This window comes from Macrosteles quadrilineatus, unplaced genomic scaffold (assembly GCF_028750875.1).
Source record: "Macrosteles quadrilineatus isolate MER2022 unplaced genomic scaffold, UCM_ALF_1.0 Scaffold_2__2_contigs__length_208266976, whole genome shotgun sequence".
In the NCBI taxonomy this organism is placed as follows: Eukaryota; Metazoa; Arthropoda; class Insecta; order Hemiptera; family Cicadellidae; genus Macrosteles; species Macrosteles quadrilineatus.
Window position 1 is genome coordinate 96,404,513 of NW_026542595.1, and position 20,176 is coordinate 96,424,688.

Here is a 20,176-nt window from a genome sequence, read left to right on the forward strand (position 1 = left end):
CTGGTTAGGATTATTGTAGGGTTACAAAGTAATGAAATGAATTGGAATATGAGTTTTAAGGTTCACTTGGAGACTTATGTGAAGTTAAATAAAATTCAATATTGCTAAATACGGTTGACACATCAACCTAGCAAATATTCGGTGATAGCCAGCGGGCCAGGTTTAGGGAGTAAGGCCAATCAGCTTAAGCTCAAAGTTAACAAATTACAACCAAATGAGGCAAATATGCCAGGCCGTCACAGCATAAAGGAACCAAGCGCCGTGTTTCTTGAGTTGAGATTTTAGAGTCCAAGTTTGAGTTTGCCTACTAAATTCTGAGCACTGTATAAAGTTTGACTGTAAAAGTTTAACTGTAAAAGTTTGACTAAACTATATTGACATATAACTTTTGAGATTAAATAATGTGTATATTATGAGTTATGGATCCCTTTACTTTGTTTATTGGCCAAAATGGCGTTCTTTTATGCTATTTTGCTTTGGTAACTTTTCATACTATGCATAATAGAACCTCGAACCGTTATTAATGTATTTTACTTATATTAGGTCTAAAATTAGTGTTTTATACCTTATATAATAATTTATACAATTTAAAAAAAAGTTTTAAATGCTAGCACTCTTAAAACGGTTTTATTTGACAACATTTTTGAGAACTGATGAATAACACATTATTACAGTTACCATAGAAACATAAAAAATAAAATGAATTGTTGAAAGTTAAAACTGGTACCCTACTCAAACTCCACTTCGAAATCTAATTCGGCATTAAAACCTTCAATGTCATCTTCTACATTACTCGAAGAAGAAAACCCTCTGTAGAAGGCTTTTGCGTCTGAAGGGATAAACACCATTAGGGATTTTAAATCTTTAAGTTTCGCTGGTGAAATGTCTTTTTTTCCTTCAGGCCACAGCAGAGCTATATAAAATGCTATACAAAATGGTTTGGAAAGAAATTGTGAAATTTTTGTTTTTAGGGTCAAAAATGGGAAAACCCTATTTTTACCCCATAAAATACCCACCATAAACCCCCGTTCCCATAGTCCGATTTTTATTAGCCAATGGCGATTCCTATCAATCACTCGCAATATTTTTTCGAGTTCCAGCAAACACAATTTCAAGTTTCATGTCTGATAGTAAGTTAAATGAATGTCCAGCGTCTATAAGTTATAGGTTGCCAACTTACTAATAGGCCTAGATTGTACATTTCGTTATGGAAATCACGGATCGACAACAGTTTCCTCAGTGCTCTAATTGCGACTATAACATTTAAGGTTAGGAAAAATGGCTGTCAGTAGGTCACGTGACCACACTACTGTCCTCTGAGCGGCCAGTAAACTCAAACTATTTTGTTTTTACTGGCGGCCAGTCGTTGAAGCGTCCAGTACCTCATCACACGTAGACAGTAGGCGGACAATTACTGGCCGCCATTAATGGCTAGGTCTACTGGACGCCACTACTGTCCCCGTCTGCAGGGGGCTTATGACAATAATCTCACGAACCTATAATGATCTGTCTTGAATGATATAAGGCCGCTGTACACGAGGACAGTAGTGGCGGACAGTAATGGCGGCCACTAGAATATCAGTATGTTTGACGGTCAGAACACCATTACACGGGGCCATTAGTAGCTTCCACTAACTGGCATAAAAGTGGACGCCAGTTGATCTGCGGTGTTTGACAAAAAAGGAGTGACGACTGTATTTAACATGATAGAAAGTGAAAAAGAGTATCAGGAAGCCGTTAATGATGCCGTTAGGGAAGTGGTGGTGTGTTTGAGTGAAGAACTGCAAGAAATATTGAATGAAAGTAGAACATGCTGGGTGAAGGAATGGGTATCCCGAAGAGAGACACTTGGAGCTTCAGCTACTATTATGCATGAGCTCTCTGAAGAGGATCCTCTAGAATTCAAGAAACACCTGAGAATGAGTGTGAATCAGTTTAATGAACTGTTATCTTTAATCGAACCTAAGATTTAAAAAACTGATACGGTCATGAGAAATGCTATTCCTGCAAGAGCAAAGCTGGAAGTTGCTTTAAGGTATTTGGCTGCTAGTGACAGTTACCAGTCTCTTTCATTACTGTTCCGTATTCCGGCTTGCACGATTTCAAGATTTATGCCAGAAGTGCTAGAAGCTATTACAACTGCACTTAGTGATTACATGAAGGTAAGCTGGGTAATTTTTGAGTTTTGTAAGCTATATATTTTGCAGTAAAGAAACTACAGTTAGTGCCAAATGTGACTTTCAAGTCTGCCTATAAGACCAAGTTTAATTTCATATTGGCTTTATGGATGGACTAAACTGTCACATTTGGCACGAATAGTACATTAGGTTTAGTTTTAAAAAAGGGCCCGTTGTCAATGGTGTGACTGGTGCGGTAACCCTTGAACGATGGTCGTTGTACAGTTTGAGGCAAATGTTACGGACCAATGTAAGACCAATATTTTTAGGTTGCTCTTAAAAAAAATAATTTGTGTTTTAGATTTATTAGCAAAGAAATATCTTTTACAAATTTGTAATTGAGAATAAAGAAATCGACACTTGTTTTTTTAATTGTATCAATTACAATTAAAAATTATAACAAACATGACACAGGATAATACTTAAGTCTTTACTGGAGGTTTCTATAAACACAATTTCCATCAAGTGAAAAGTCATCACAGTCTGAGTCAACCCCATATGATGAAGAGCTGTAACCCATCAATGGAGACGCTTGAGGAGACTCAACTAACTTCAACCGTTCTGTTGTTATTAAAGATTGTATCTTGTCTTGTAAAGTTAGACGATTTTTGGTTGGTAGAGTACGTAGTTGAGCTGCTATATTGTTTCCAAAGGCAGCCATCTCGTCGATCTCCACTGATGAAGTGGATGAAGGCCGGGTCTTGTCAGTAATTTGCTGTAACTTCGCTATTGCATGTTCGACTTTCGCTAGCTTGGTCATGCGCCTTTTTTTCGGTAGTGGAGGAACGAAGTTCGTTTCTGTGTTTTCGGTGGGGATTTCTTGAACCGTTTTGTCATTACCATCTTGATCCAATTCCGTAAGGTCATCGTCAAAATTTTCTTCAACAACACTTGTATTAGAGGGAGTGCCTGGTTCTTCTATAGCCTGGAATTTAAAGATGGCGTTAGCAAGTGTATTGTTGACAATCTAAGTTTAGAGAGTTTAACTTTGGACACGCTACTTCAGTTCATGCTATAGAGTTAGTGAAAGTATGTTTATATTTAGATTTTTTCTGTTTCTGTATATTTGGACATGTTATTATTATTAATTTTTTTTTAAGTACAATATTAAGCAAAGTTTTCTATTTTAGGTTCCACAAACTCAGGAGGAGTGGGTCAAGATTCAGAAAAACTTTGAAACTAAATGGAATTTCCCTTCATGTTGTGGTGCCATTGATGGTAAACATGTTGCCATTAAACGTCCACCGGGAAGTTGTTCTGAATTTTTTAACTATAAAGGAGGTTATAGTGTAATTCTTTTGGCACTGGTTGACGCTGACTGCAAATTTATGTACATCGATGTGGGAAGCAATGGAAGAGCCAATGACGGTAATGTTTTCAGATTATCTACTCTGAAGTCAGCGATGGACAACAATCAGTTAGATTTTCCAAATGATTACATTATTGTGGCTGATGACGCCTTTCCCTTGTCTCCAAACATGATGAAGCCATTTTCAAGAAGAAACCTAGATTTAAAGGAACGTATCTTTAACTACCGCTTGTCGAGAGCACGCAGAGTAGTCGAGAATGCCTTTGGCATTTTGGCTGCAAGATTTCGAATCTTTGGAAAGGAGATTGAAGTCGATTTACCCACTGTAGATCTAATCGTAAAATGTGCGTGTACTATCCATAACTGGCTACGGACAACATCACCTGGAACATACTTTGAAAGAGGTTGGGTCGACTACGAAGACATAGAGACAGGAATCTGTCACCCTGGTCAGTGGCGGACAATAGGAGTCGAGCTTCCTTCAATAACAGGAGGTCGGAAAACAAACTCATATTCAAAGAGAGCTTCGGATATAAGAAAAAAATTGGCCGATTACTTCAGTGCAGAAGGGCAAGTTTCTTGGCAACTGAAAGCTATTGGCATGTGAAGGAGCTTTCAATGGGCACACAAACGTGAAACTGTCATATATTGCAATAAGAGTATTGCACATTGTAATAACGTTATTTAAAAAATATCCAGGATTAATGGCAGTATTTTGTATATATTTAACGTAACTTTTAATAAAGGTGTATTAAGTAATAAAACTACTGTTATTTAATTTGCCTGCATTTCATTTGATTGCTTATTACTTTATCAATATATTTACCTTATTTAAGTACTGTAATAAAGATAAAAAATTAAAAAGTAAAGGGTATGTGTATTTTTAAATACTGCTTAGTGTATATATTTTTAATTTTGTATCTTTATTACAGTACTTAAATAAGGTAAATATATTAATATATTTATATTAATATATTTATATTAATATATTTATATTAATATATTTACCTTATTATAATCATAAAAATATAATTTATTTGCAAATGAATTAAATTATAAATTGATTTTTATATTTTTAATTTGCACTAATATTAATTTATTAATCAATGCCATATATTTTATTTTATTAAAATAAAGTATATTTGAAAGATTTTATCAACTTACATTAGTAAAAGAGTTCAAATGAGATCTAAAAATTAAAACTTACCAAATTAGATGTGGATTTTCTCGTAACTGAAACATCTCTCATGAAACTGTCTGCTGTGGAAAACCAAGGCAACTTTGGTACGTATAAATCGTCTGTACCTTTACCACTTTTTTTGGACTCGCACACCTTCAACAGTTCTGGTTTGTATGTGCTCTTTATAGCTTTTATACGGGCTCTTAAGAAAGCTATATCTGGTACGGGTACACCTTCGTCTGTTAAATCAACCATTAACTTCAACATTTCACTTTCTCTTTTTGCCTTATTAGCATAATCAGAGTGCCTTGTGTTCCACAAGAGCTCATAGTTAACGTAAATGTCAAGAAATTTCATTATATGGTCTTGGTTCCACTTGATACATGGTTTTTTCTTCCCTTCTTCAGTTTTCTGTGACGTTCCCTCTTCGGATTTCTATGACTTGGAACAGGACATGTCTTCAAATTCACAAATTTATAATCGTCAGTACAAATAAACCGTCAAAAACTACTGAACGCACATGAAATGTACACTATAAAGAAACTTTGAGCACACACAAACAACCTTTCTCCACAGAGTCCAGTTAGCTACTGGCGGCCACTACCTTAAAAGACACGTCCAGTAATGGCCGCCACTAGGTCACGTGACCGTCTACTGGCCCCTCAACGTCCACTAAAAGCAAACCTGTTTGACTTTACTGGCTGCCACTACGTATTGGACGTTGAAGCGTCCAGTACTCCTGTACACGAGGACAATAGATGGAAATTCACTGGCGGCCATTAGTGTCCACTGCTATTGGACGCCACTATTGTCCTCGTGTACAGCGGCCTTAGGCAAAAGTGGTAAAAAATGCTAGGCAAAAGTGGTAAAAAATGCAGACACATTTTAAAATCAGAAAATAACGTTGCAAATACTTCTTTTGGACTATTTAGTAACTTCCAATAGATGTGTGTTGTTTAAAATACAATTTTAAAATTAACAGCTGTTTCAATAAAAAGTATTATCCACATGGCCAAAATGTAAACAAATCTGTGGAGGGATCTTTAAAGGCTTTTGGGGCAGAGCCCTAAGCGAATTTACTTCGTTTTTCTTTTGATAACTCATCTACAGACCAAGACCTTTCTTTGGACACCTTTACCAAGTTTCTATGCCCAGCCGTTCTCTCAAATTAGTGGAGACAAAGTTTCCAATTAAATATTTAGATTCCCCCATGTTAATCTTATGGGAGAAAATCCAACTTTGATGGAAGATCCTGCCCAAACTAATAAAGATATCAAAAAACTAAAAACACTTTGCAAAACTACAGATCAGGGCAATTTTTTTGACACTTTAATCATCAAAATCTGTCCAAAAATGAGGGAGGAGTTCTGTTCACAAAAATCGGCTTAGCGTATTTTATATATATATATAATATATAGATAGATAGATAGATAACTTATGTTTCTTGGCGCAACAAAGTAGTTTATGACAAATTTTTTTTTAAGGGAAAAAAAATTTTACCGAATAGACTACCCAACTTAAACCCCTATTCCCACCATCATACCACGCTTCTTAGCGAATGTTCAAATAAACGTAGAATTACACTGTGTACTACATTCAATCAATATCTGATATTTATTGATTTATTGTTTTAACAGACTATTATATTAGGTTAAAAGAAGGTTTTGAAAACTCTTACTTGAGAGTACACATATGCCATGGCTGATGGTTTCCAATGTGGGCGTTTCTTCAAAAACGCAAAAGTGTTTTTTCTTGATTGAGCATCTTTTCGCCTTTGTAGTTTTTTTTTTGTCGTTCTTTTTCCGGTGTTCTCTGGAAAGAAGATGTAGCTGTCAACTCATCGGGAAATTGCAGAGCTTGCCTTTCTGCTGCTTTTCTTGAAGCTGTCAACTCTTCGGGAAATTGCAGAGCTTGCCTTTCTGCTGCTATTCTTGAAGCTGTCAACTCTTCGGGAAATTGCAGAGCTTGCCTTTCTGCTGCTTTTCTTGAAGTTGTCAACTCTTCGGGAAATTGCAGAGCGTGCCTTTCTGCTGCTTTTCTTGAAGTTGTCAACTCTTCGGGAAATTGCAAAGCTTGCCTTTCTGCTGCTTTTCTTGGGGATGACCTCACAGATTGTTTTGATGAAGAAAGTTTAAGCAATTTTTGGGGTGAGGGTAGGCTATCACTTTGAGAGTCAGAAATTCCATCGAGATGTCGAGGTCTTTTAACCCTCAAACCACGACCCCTTAACTCACTTTCTGAGGCAGTGAGTGTTTTTTTACCGTGATTTAGACGTATTGCATCCTTCATGCATCTGTCGAAAGAGTCTGAAAAAAACAATCACAGCACTTGGATAACATCGTTATATTAATTTACCACTTAAACTTATGTTATTAGATTTAAATATTATATATGTTCTTGTCTGGTTAGGCTTCCACAGTCAGTTATATTCTAGAATCGTGGTAAACTGGTGACAACGTGGTGTTGAACTTGACAAATCACACTTTTTCCAACAATGTTTCGAGCTCGATGTCTAGAGTGCCATCCGCAGAACAACTTGAGTTCTGCACAGCTTTATGTTTCATCTAGATGACAAAAAAGAGACTACAACCACTGATGGCTACCAAATTTATACACCTTAATGCAGGTTTGTCAGCAACAGACCTTTTTAAGTGCGATTGAGAAATAAATTTGCCTAATGTTGAAAGTAGAACAACTCCTGGAGGCAGAAGGGCTATGTCCCCCTCGGTTGGCCGCATTCCTGGGTTGCCTGTTGTGACGACCTCTAGCTTTGGTGTGGCTTTCGTTGTCTGGGCTGGACTGGACTACTCCGTCAGAGGCTTGGTCAGGCGGGCTGGCTGGAGAGTCTGCGACTGGTTTCTGCGTCGGGGCGATTGAGGCTGGCTTCCGGGCTGGAGTTCTGGCGGCTGCTGCAGCGTAGCTTAGCTGCCTCTCTTTTTTGAAGGCCTCTGTATTTGGCAGAGTGGCTGCCTCCGCAGTTGCAACACTTAGCAGGGTCCGTGGAGGCTTTGGGGCAAAGAGTCCCTGTGTGGGAGTCAGCACACCGGACGCAGCACAGCTCCCGATGGCAGTTGGCCGAATCCCTGGCAGTGGTGACACTGGATGGGCCCCTTTGATCTGGTGTACCTCCTGACCTCCACCTTGCAGTAGAGCATCCTGTCAAGGTTGTACACGTCCGAAGGCCCTGGCTCCGTCCGTCTTCCGCAGGGTGACCAGCCAGAGGTTTGTGTTCCGGCCCCCTCGTGTCTTCAGCAGCTTCATCTCGACGACTGCATAGCCAAGATGCTCGAACTCACTCCTGACTTTGGTAGCGAGGAGCGTGGATGGCAGGCGCTTGCAGACCAACTTCAGCAGTCTCTCCGTTGACAAGGCAAATGTATGGTAGGGTATCTTATTTTCCGTAAGATACCGCTGAATGGTCCTAAAGTGGGCCACAGTCCTTGTCCTACAGGAGCCACAGTACCTTCTTGAGAGGCTCTCTTTCCGGGAGGAGTTTTCTCAGCGCAGTACCTGCCGTGGAGGTCTCCAGCTTCACTTTAAAAAGAGTGAGTTTGGTAGGAGAAGCTTCTCGTACTTCGACCCTAAGCTGTACAACGACCTCCCCTCTGGTCAAAAAAAATATGCCCTGCCATCTCTTAGAGCCAAAATTAAGCCGGATTTCTGGTCTGGGGCAGGACAAGACATGGCTACTGGTATGGATGGCAAGGAGAGAGCTGGAAAAGAAAGTTTTGAGGACTTGTTTAATTTGTTTATGGTGTACGTGAATGATGCCGATTGGTGGGCTGGATAAGAATTATTTTTGGTTACGTTACAACTCATTCTTTGCAACCTCATCATAAGTCTCATAGCTATCCATTTGTTTATGGGCTTTTTTTTAGTTTTCTTCGGGAATTCAACTTGTTTTTAAAGTCTGTGACACTTCTTTTACCTTTTTGGAATCTTATGGCATCAGTCATCCTTATCGAAGCGCGCTCCGGCAGATAGGTGATTCTTATAAAATAAAACGTACTTAAAGTCCAAGATTCAAATAATTAGTATTGATTGATTTGTGGAGAATGAAATTAACCCTAGCAGTGGCCAATGGTCCCGGCGGGACCATTTCACCGTGCACCCTTAGAATTATGTCCAAACATTTTCTAACGCAAAAAACTAATTGAAAATTATATTTAAAGTGGATAATTTTTATACCGTTCGAAAGATGACATTCTAAACTTTCATTTTATTATATAAACGAACCTTTTAGCATCAATATGTCAACACAATTGCAATTTAAATTTGAATGAAAATTTCCGCGCGAATCTACTTCCACTTGTAGTGTTGCGCAAGCGCTAAACACATAAAGTTTAGAAAATCATAGCGAGGTTAGTTTTGTTCCTATCTGGATGCTGGAGTTATACCACTAGATAGCAGAAGAGTTGCTGAATATTTTGGCATAGATTATTTGATCAATACATCGATAGCAAAGAACGTATGATTTTTTGAAAACACGTAATTTTACAATAATTAACAAATGGCCAATGGTCCCGCCGGGACCATTTCTAAAGTCGAAAGATATATATAATGGATCATTTATAACTATTCAAATATAGTATCCTTTTGTAGCGGAGGAAACGTAGAATAATTTAGTGTTGAGAAATGGCAGCCCTGCTCACTGTCATTTCTGTCAGCAACAAAACAAAATGGCCATCTGACCGAGTTACTCTGTTTGTTTTGTGCAGATCAGGTGACTTGCGTTTTGAAACTAAATATTGTTTTGCCGAATATCCAAAGAAAAACGGACAAAACCCACCCCGGAACCTGTGCCGGGTTGCAGCTATGACTCCGCTACTACAAGGGCAAGACCGCCCCCCCCCCTCACCAAAGAAAAACGGACAAAACCCACCCCGGAATCTGTGCCGGGTTGCAGCTATGACTCCGCTACTACAAGGGCAAGAATCAGGGACGACAACTCGTGGAGGGAAAGTGTAATAAAAAAAAAACATTCAAAGGTGACCCCCCCTTCTCAACGAGCCCCCCCAAACAGACCTCTTCGACCCAATAGACTCAAAACGTATGAAGTAATGGCAAAAATGATTGAAGGTGAATCTGTTGTAGACGCTGACGCTGAAGATTTGTACGATTTTTCGTCTGGCAGCGACGACTACTACCAGCCTGATCAAGATGAACTCGACACGTCAGACAGGGAAGACGTCCGTGCCGCAAGTTTCCTGTTCCCCACATCTGAAATGCTATTCCCTGATTCCCCCCCTCTACCAACTGTTATGGAAGATGACCAGCTCCGCCCCTCCGCAAGAGCGCCCCCACCCAAAAAGGCCTCAGCAAAAAAGCCAGCAGTCCAGCCCTTAGTTATTACAGACGAGATGCTGCTACAGGAGATAGGGACCGGACCACCACCTAAAATACCAAGGATTGCTGCCCCCCGAGAAGACGCTGTCCCACAAGCCGCCAACCCAGATATGCACCGACGGGAAGGACCGCCACGTCAGGAGCTCCCGACTGGACCCCCTGGGTAAGGGTCTACCCACCTGAGCCAGCAATGGACATAGGTTCAAAATTTAGAGTAAATAATCCTGGCCCCACTTGCGAACGTTCTCTAAACCCTATGCACTACTTTTTCCTGTTTTTCAACGAGGCTATGTGGAACTTGTTTGTCACTGAGACAAACAAGTACGCCCACAATAAAGTGGCACATTTGCAAAGGTCTGGATTGTTGTCCATTAACAGATGAAGCATAGAAGTTATTAATTGAAATCTTCTAAGCGTCATTGTTCGGGAGAAAAAAGGCATATGGTGTATAGGATCATTACTCCAATAGTCTGTTAGATTCTTGCGACGAGTTAGGCCCATGTTCAACAAGATTGAAATATACTTTTTCATCTCGTCCACTGAGACATCGACCCATCTACGAAAGCGGGATTGGGGGGACAACAATCCAGACCTTTGCAAATGTGCCACTTTATTGTGGGCGTACTTGTTTGTCTCAGTGACAAACAAGTTCCACATAGCCTCGGTGAAAAACAGGAAAAAGTAGTGCATAGGGTTTAGAGAACGTTCGCAAGTGGGGCCAGGATTATTTACTCTAAATTTTGAACCTATGTCCATTGCTGGCTCAGGTGGGTAGACCCTTACCCAGGGGGTCCAGTCGGGAGCTCCTGACGTGGCGGTCCTTCCCGTCGGTGCATATCTGGGTTGGCGGCTTGTGGGACAGCGTCTTCTCGGGGGGCAGCAATCCTTGGTATTTTAGGTGGTGGTCCGGTCCCTATCTGCCCAGGAAAACGCAGGTATCCTTCAAGTGCAGGAAAATAGTGTTGGATTCAAGAATTTTAATTTATCAGGCTGGAAATCGGTGGAAATGTTGTACGTACAGCTGGGAACATCATACTAAAATTCCCAAAAAATCCCACTTGGGCAACATGCCGCCATCTTGGAAAATGGCCGCCATAATGGATTTCCCTCCTTGTGTCACATATTCAAGCATAAAACCACTCCTAATTGTGATAAAAACGTGCAGTTTCTTCAAAGTTATTTGTCAGGATGTAATTAAAATTAGAGCCATTATATATAGTTATAAGAATTAGACAAAAATAATTGGAGGCTAATACTGGTCTTGCATTCAAAATTGATTTAAGACCTCTTTTACTCATCGGGGAAAAACTTCTCTGATTAAATCTTATAGAACAAGTCAAGGCACACAAGAATATGTAATTATATTTGTTTTTGGTCTATATGTATGCCGTCATATTGACGCTGGACATGTGATTGCAGCCTACGTTTTAGACAGCATCATGTTGGTGACTGTAATACAATTCTGTGAATGGAATTAAATTACTAATAGTAAATAAACAGTTGTGTTGATTTAAGACCTCTTTTACTCATCGGGGAAAAACTTCTCTGATTAAATCTTATAGAACAAGTCAAGGCACACAAGAATATGTAATTATATTTGTTTTTGGTCTATATGTATGCCGTCATATTGACGCTGGACATGTGATTGCAGCCTACGTTTTAGACAGCATCATGTTGGTGACTGTAATACAATTCTGTGAATGGAATTAAATTACTAATAGTAAATAAACAGTTGTGTTACTATTACTTTTATAACAAACTTTTATTTGATACATAATATTTTTCTTTTTTATATAAACTCCAAAAAACTAAATATATTCTGTTAGACAATTGATAAGTTGGTGAGTTATAAAAACTATTTTCTTTGATGTGACTTTTTCCTCTTGCTGCAAAGTGGAATGAAATAATTTGCATGTCGGTTGTGTTGACTTTCCGGTCAGAACGGGACTGGGTTGGTAAATCAGGTACATTAATGTCCAATTTTTCATTTAGTACAGATGTGGCATTGATCCTGTTACCACAACCGTTGGTGCAATAGTTACACAATCGTGATCAAGATAACCAATTTTCAGACATCCACAACCCCTGTTACATCCAGTCTTACATGCACATCTAATCAAGTTGAGGAGGTTGTCAGGTAAAGGGGCATTGAAGTAGGAATTTGGGTAAATGTACCTATTTCGTTCTTTTTCCATCCCCACTCTGTAGGTGGAAGAGAAACCCCTAGCCATTCTTGAACCTGGTGATACACTCTAAGGTGTACAAATTAAAAGTCAAGACGTTTTGATATTACTTTCAGGTACTGTTTATATCGAGTTCTTCTGAGTCCCTGACCGCTTTTTCTTCCAAAAAGGCTACAATATATAAGGCTACAAGAAATTCCTCATTTGTAATTTCTTCAGAACATTGAAGGCTTGTATCTTCCCTTTTCTGTAGGTCGCTGACGTGGTATCACAACCGGACAAAGAATGCAGGAAAAGAAGATGCTCGTTGACATTGTCCATACTATTTTGCAGTGCTGTGGATGAAAATATCTTTTGCTAATGAGCTTTTGAAAGTGGAATGAGCATTGAGATATTTTTGTCAGGGTCAGTAAGGGTCAATTACAGGACGAATGCCTCAGTGTTCTTTCCAACAATTGCAGAGTTTTTTCTTTATTGGCTAGTAGGATGGCGGTTTGGACAATTAGACGGTCTGCATAAGCTTTTGCATGGACCGCTTGTATTCAGTTTCTGTTTGGATGGCTTACTAATTGATCAATGAGCCTTGTTTCATTGGTTGCTTTGGCTAAGAATGGATGCTGCTGGAATACCACTTGCACATCAGAACCAACAAGAACTTCGGCAGATGTCGCTTTAAACGTTCGCCTAACGTGTTCTACATCCTTCATAGTACTTTCCTGGAATCCGTCGAAAACAACAATGACTTGATTTACGTAATGTTTTACTATGTATGTCTGGTACGCCTTACAAAAATGTCAGAGAAAATAGCCGGTTTTGGCCAGACTACCCTGTGAAGAAGATACCCACCATCTATCACAAAGTTTGGAGCTAGTGGAAGACAATCCGTAGGAGGACACAATTTATCCCTCATGGTCCTTAACGCAGCCTTATTGGTTTTTCTAATGGTCACATCGTTGAATAATGCTGGTGGTAATGGTGCCAACTCGTAATACAAAAACATGTCTACAACTGTTAATCATTACGGACAAGACACATGATTTGATAGAATAGCTAATCTAATTGGAATATTACCCGGCACATTTCCCATGGCTAAATGTGACTGTATCTTGTCTGATTTCCTAAAGGGTTTTTAATGTGGAAACATATCCCCTTACTTCAACATGCTGCATGCGAACTCGTTTCATTTACAGCATTCTATTACAGTCTCCACCACGACGCGGTCTAAAACTTAGGCTGCAAACGCACGTTCAACTTCAATATGACGGTATACTTATATACCAAAAACAAATATAATTACATTTTCATGTGCGTATTGACCTGTTCCAAAAAATTTATACTGGTTAGTTTTCCCCCCAACGAGTAAAAGAGGTCTTAAATCAATTTTGAATGCAAGACTACTATTACCCTTCAATTATTCTTTTGTTATTTTTTGCATGAAAATGTTAAATTACTATACACAATTATTTACATTCGCTCTAAATATTTGAATTACATCCCGACGGATAATTTTGAAGAAACTGCACGTTTTTATCACAATTAGGAGTGGTTTTATGCTTGAATATGTGAAACAAGGGGCTGGAAATCCATTATGGCGGCCATTTTCCAAGATGGCGGCATGTTGCCCAAGTGGGATTTTTTGGGAATTTTAGTATGATGTTCCCAGCTGTATGTACGACATCTCCACCAATTTTCAGCCTGATAAATTAAAATTCCACTATTAGGCTAAATTTTACACTTTTTTCTTGCACTACCTGTAGCAGCATCTCGTCTGTAATAACTAAGGGCTGGACTGCTGGCTTTTTTGCTGAGGCCTTTTTGGGTGGGGGCGCTCTTGCGGAGGGGCGGAGCTGGTCATCTTCCATAACAGTTGGTAGAGGGGGGGAATCAGGGAATAGCATTTCAGATGTGGGGAACAGGAAACTTGCGGCACGGACGTCTTCCCTGTCTGACGTGTCGAGTTCATCTTGATCAGGCTGGTAGTAGTCGTCGCTGCCAGACGAAAAATCGTACAAATCTTCAGCGTCAGCGTCTACAACAGATTCACCTTCAATCATTTTTGCCATTACTTCATACGTTTTGAGTCTATTGGGTCGAAGAAGTCTGTTTGGGGGGGCTCGTTGAGAAGGGGGGGTCACCTTTGAATGTTTTTAGCGAATTTCCCATATAGGGAATAAGCTATTACCGTAGTACTCACGGTAAGACCTGGACCCGGGACCGATTTTTTTTTCGTTTTGAGGTCCATAGAGGTCAAAAACACCATCCGTTCAAATTCGTATATATATATATTTATATTTATATATATATTTATATATATATTTATATATATATTTATATATATATTTATATATATATTTATATATATATATATGTGTGTGTCCGTTAGCGCGATAACTCGAGCAAAAATGATCTGATTTTGATGAAATTTGGTACAAACGTGTAAACCTACGTTTATTCGAACGAGTTCGCGAACCAGCATGATCGGACCATGGGAACGGGGGTTTATGGGGGCTTTTATGGGGAAAAATGGGGTTTTCCCATTTTTTACACAAAAAACATAAAATTTTGCAATTTCTTTCGAAACTATTTTGTAGAGCTTAAAAAAACAAATAATTTAGTATATTGAAGCGTTATAATGCGCCTAATGGTTACGGAGAAAATTCCAAAAAATTGTAAATTTAAAATTCCCATGTTATTCTTATGGAGAATAAGTAAACTGTTGTAGTTTGCTTGTTTATAAACATATTTTGCCCAAATTTGGAAAATGTTTTTATTTCTTACTAACTATTAAAATTTTACATAAAAAACACTTTTACCCTCCCTGTTGCAGCAAACCTAAGTATGTTTTAAACTGATTCTATTTAAATAGGGAATAAATGTGATAATTTTAAGGAGACATTTTAGTGTAAATCCATTCAGGGAAATGGAAATTCGCTTAGTCTGCAGGTTTGCTGCGGCGGGGGTATTTTTGTATTACACTTTCCCTCCACGAGTTGTCGTCCCTGATTCTTGCCCTTGTAGTAGCGGAGTCATAGCTGCAACCCGGCACAGATTCCGGGGTGGGTTTTGTCCGTTTTTCTTTGGTGAGGGGGGGGGGGCGGTCTTGCCCTTGTAGTAACGGAGTCATAGCTGCAACCCGGCACAGGTTCCGGGGTGGGTTTTGTCCGTTTTTCTTTGGTGAGGGGGGGGCGGGGTTTCCAATAAGGGAGGATCATCACTTTTCATAAGGGGGGAGCATATGTCCACTTCCTGAGGGGTGGTTGCTGCCTCAGGAAACAAAGGTCTATTCACATTTTCAGGCCTAGGCCTAGGCCCTGTAGATTGGGTATTCTCAGGAGTCTGGATGTGATCTTCAGCAAATATTTCAAAATCCTCATCCTCATCACAAAAAGGTTCGATATCTGCCGCAGAACTCAGGTCGGTCTCGAGTAAACGTGAAATAAATTCATCAGACATGATGCTAAAATACCACACTAAAACATTGCTCAATTCACTTCACTAATTTGTCACTTTTCAGTAGGCTAATATTCATGCACAAATATTACTGTTAGACCTAAAACACAAAAACACTACTAACAAAAACACTATATAACTACAAAATCCAAAATAAGAACGATTCCCGAGATATTCGGCAAAACAATATGTAGTTTCAAAACGCAAGTCACCTGATCTGCACAAAACAAACAGAGTAACTCGGTCAGATGGCCATTTTGTTTTGTTGCTGACAGAAATGACAGTGAGCAGGGCTGCCATTTCTCAACACCAAATTATTCTACGTTTACTCCGCTACAAAAGGATACTATATTTGAATAGTTATAAATAATCCATTATATATATCTTTCGACTTTAGAAATGGTCCCGGCGGGACCATTGGCCATTTGTTAATTATTGTAAAATTACGTGTTTTCAAAAAATCATACGTTCTTTGCTATCGATGTATTGATCAAATAATCTATGCCAAAATATTCAGCAACTCTTCTGCTATCTAGTGGTATAACTCCAGCATCCAGATAGGAACAAAACTAACCTCGCTATGATTTTCTAAACTTTATGTGTTTAGCGCTTGCGCAACACTACAAGTGGAAGTAGATTCGCGCGGAAATTTTCATTCAAATTTAAATTGCAATTGTGTTGACATATTGATGCTAGAAGGTTCGTTTATATAATAAAATGAATGTTTAAAATGTCATCTTTCGAATGGTATAAAAATTACCCACTTTAAATATAATTATCAATTAGTTTTTTGCGTTAGAAAATGTTTGGACATAAATGGTCCCGGAGGGACCATGACCATTCTAAGGGTGCACGGTGAAATGGTCCCGCCGGGACCATTGACCACTGCTAGGGTTAACAATATAATAATTTAATTTGATTAGGAACACATGTTGCAAGGAAAAGATATTGTACATTGAAGAAAACATAGAGTGTTATATTATATGAAATGGTTCAAGTTTACTGAACATACTGGGGGCCTTAAATCCCCAGTGGATTCAATAGAAACAGTTCACGAATCCACAATTGGCAGGGGAAACACTTTGAGGGCAGATCTTTTGAGGTTGCCACTTGATGTTTTTAAGTCTATCACTCGCACAACCCCATCAGCCCCTGGATGAACTGCTGTAATTCGAGCGAGAGGCCACGAGAGAGGTGGTGAGTCCAAATGTACCAGAACAAGGTCACCCACTTCAAGATTTTTTGATTTCCGAGTCCACTTGGTACGTTGTTGCAAGTTGTTTAAGTATTCTAGGTGCCATCTATGCCATATGCGTTGATGAAATGCTTGAACTAGCTGCCATTGCTAGTAGGGTGTTTTTGCCGCTCCGGCGGGATTGAGCGTGATTGAGCGTGTGAGCGTGTGACGTCACACGACGCCGCCCCCGCCCCCGACACCGCCCCACCCCCACCCCGACACCACCCCCGACGCCACCCCACCCCCGGCACCGCCCCCACCCCCGTCGCTAACCCCTACCACCATCGGGTAGGTTCAAGGTCATCCTTTGTTGTCTGGAACCACCCTACGCACCGTGGGAGGTCTCCAAGCCAATCCTCCCTACACCATCACTCACTGTCAGCCGCAGCTGCTTCCCAACACCTGCGCTCCAAGCGGCCCCCCGCTCCTCCCTTGTATTCTTTGTTCTCCGCATAGCGCACACTTATTTACCACCAATAGGATGTTAGCTTATTTTGACCAATCAGAGAGCAGTATTTCACATATTTCAAATATTTTAACCGTTTTACCTGCCAGACTGTTTGAACGACGAACCCAACTGAAAAAGTGGTAGGAATAGTGATGTAATAGACGTACACTATGAAAATAGCTTACATATGACACACAATTGTAAGAAAAGTGTATTTTTTTCAAGTCAAATAGTTACTGTATTTTATTTTGTGGACTATGAAGACAGAAGATGCTACTCACATTTAGATAGTATTCGTTTTAAACTGAGAATAGAACAGACTGAAACATTATTACGTAAACCTATTCTGCTAAGGTTACAACATATAATAGAGTGTCAAAATGTAAACCACGAGTTATGTTTTGAAAAATTATTAAAATATTTTGTTGGCACACCTGCAGTGGCTTGCTCACCTCAACCCTAACTCATTGCACATCACGTGTATCACAAACAATGATACAATTGACCGCGTCTATTGTTAAATCTAATGGAACTGCGGTCACTACTGACGAAGAGGCGAAAACAGTTGGGCCGGTCAACAACTGGTTACACTCACTATTTAGTCAAGTGGATATGTTTATGAATCAAAAACTTGTTACGCCCCAAAACAACACATATGCATATCGAGCGAATGTTGAAACGTTAATGAACTATGGATACGATGCTAGAAAATCACATCTAACATGCAGTCTTTGGTACACGGACGATGGTATTGACATGAACGATTGCGCGGAAGAAAATGAAGGAATCAAAGCGAGACGGGAGCTAACTAATAAAAGTCGTGAGATTGATATGCTCAGACATTTGCATGTGGATATTTGCAATCAGAATAAGTTCATGCTAAATGGCGTAGAGTTGAGATTTAAATTCATTCGATCAAAAGATGCGTTCTCCATTATGGCCAGCGCTGGTGAATTCAAGGTACATATTGTCGATATTAGTCTCTGGATTCGGAGATGCAAAATAAGTCCCACCGCACTGTTGGCGCACAGTAAAACACTCCAGACTGGTACGGCAAAATATCCAATCACACGAGTGGAGCTGAAAACATTCACACTACCCTCTGGAATACGTAACAAGACTTTGGACAATATGTTTCTCGGCCAAGTGCCGAAACGCATCATAGTGGGAATGGTTACGAACGCCGCATACAATGGAGATTTTAAAAAGAATCCCTACAACTTCGAACATTTTAAAACAAACTTCTTTTGTCTATATGTTGACGGAGAACAAGTTCCATCAAAACCGTTACAGCCACACTTTGAAAAATCAAAGGATAAATATGTTATGGCATATCATTCGATGTTCTCCGGTTCTGGTGTACACTTTAGCGATGCCGGCACCGTTATCAGTAGGGAAGACTTTGGACAAGGATACTGTCTGATGGCATTCGACCTAACACCAGACTTATCTGCAAGTGACACAACACATTGGAATCTGGTGCGTAACGGTAGTGTTCGAATGGAACTCGGATTCGACGACGCGCTTCCCGAAACTGTCAACTGTTTGGTTTATGCCGAGTTTGACAATGTCATCGAGATTGATCGACAACGCAATGTAATTGTGGACTTTGGTGGTTAATCGATTAGTCTTCAATAAACATTCGTTTGAGATGGACCGTTTACGCAGATCATTCAAGAAATTGAATATATCATCACCCATCATTGTGGACATTCAATGTTTCAAGGAAAACCAAAATGAATATACACTGAAGGAAGTTTGCGTCTTGGAAGCTGACACCGGCGTTCTACTTATGCATCATATTGCTAAACCACCTTACCATCGATCAGAGTTGTCAGATGAAAAACTGCGGGAAAGCTACTGGCTCACAAAACACTGCCACGGACTACGATGGGAGTTCGGTGATATTCCGTACTATGAACTTTTAAACAAATTGACTGATTGTATATCAAGAAGACCGACGGTTTACGTCAAGGGATTTGAGAAGAAAGAATATTTAAAGCGTCATCTTGTGATGGACTTTGTTACTACCAACGTAATCGATATTGGTGCAATTGGTTGCGAATCAATCACTTCAATCAATAATTTAATGTCAACAAACGTTTTGCGATGTCGCAATCACAAGTCTATAAACAGTCGATGTGCGCTCACCAACTGTGTCGCAATACGTGGGTGGTTACATCTGACAACAAATTTGGATGAATGTGTGGATACCAGTGGAGATGCGAGATCCTACTACTGCTCTTGTTTTAGCACATCTACCAGTACAACTACTACTGCTGCTGCCGCTGCCTCTGCCGCTACTATTGGTTATGATACTGTAGAATGAACACGCTACAGATAGAAAGGCATCTATCCAAACTACCTGTGAGCAATGTGGGAGTTTACGCTGCTGACCGAATCCCACAACACATCTCTCCATCCACCGCCATGATTGTCAACACTGATCCGCACAACGAAGGGGGTACACATTGGGTTTCATTCTATTTGAATAGAAATGGAATAATTGAATACTTTGACAGCTACGGCCAGCCACCATACTTGCCGACGTACCAGGGATTCCTGAAACGTAACGCCAAGTGTCGCTACATCTACAATGATCACCGCCTCCAAAGTGACCACTCTTCTGTCTGCGCTCACTACTGTCTGGTGTACCTGTATCTTCGTACCACTCACCACAATACGAAGATGATGGACTTTGTTCACCTTTTTGACAACACTTCGACTGCTCAAAATGATGCAATCATAAAAAAAGTCTTTACTCAATTGTACTTAAACAAAAAAAATGATTTGCAAAAGTAACAATATTCTTGTATAATGAAGAATATATCCCTCTGTACTGAGAG

At 39.7% G+C, this 20,176-nt stretch overlaps 1 protein-coding gene and 1 pseudogene across 1 annotated transcript; both read left to right on the top strand.

The window, feature by feature from the left end:
• Window positions 1-1,703: 1,703 nt before the first annotated feature.
• LOC128984643 (uncharacterized) lies at window positions 1,704-4,093 on the top strand (annotated as a pseudogene).
• Window positions 4,094-17,822: 13,729 nt separating this feature from the next.
• Window positions 17,823-18,950, top strand: LOC128984644 (uncharacterized protein F54H12.2-like). The gene has a single exon (XM_054403977.1). It carries the CDS (start codon window positions 17,823-17,825, stop codon window positions 18,948-18,950), a length of 1,128 nt encoding a protein of 375 aa, XP_054259952.1.
• Window positions 18,951-20,176: the final 1,226 nt, after the last annotated feature.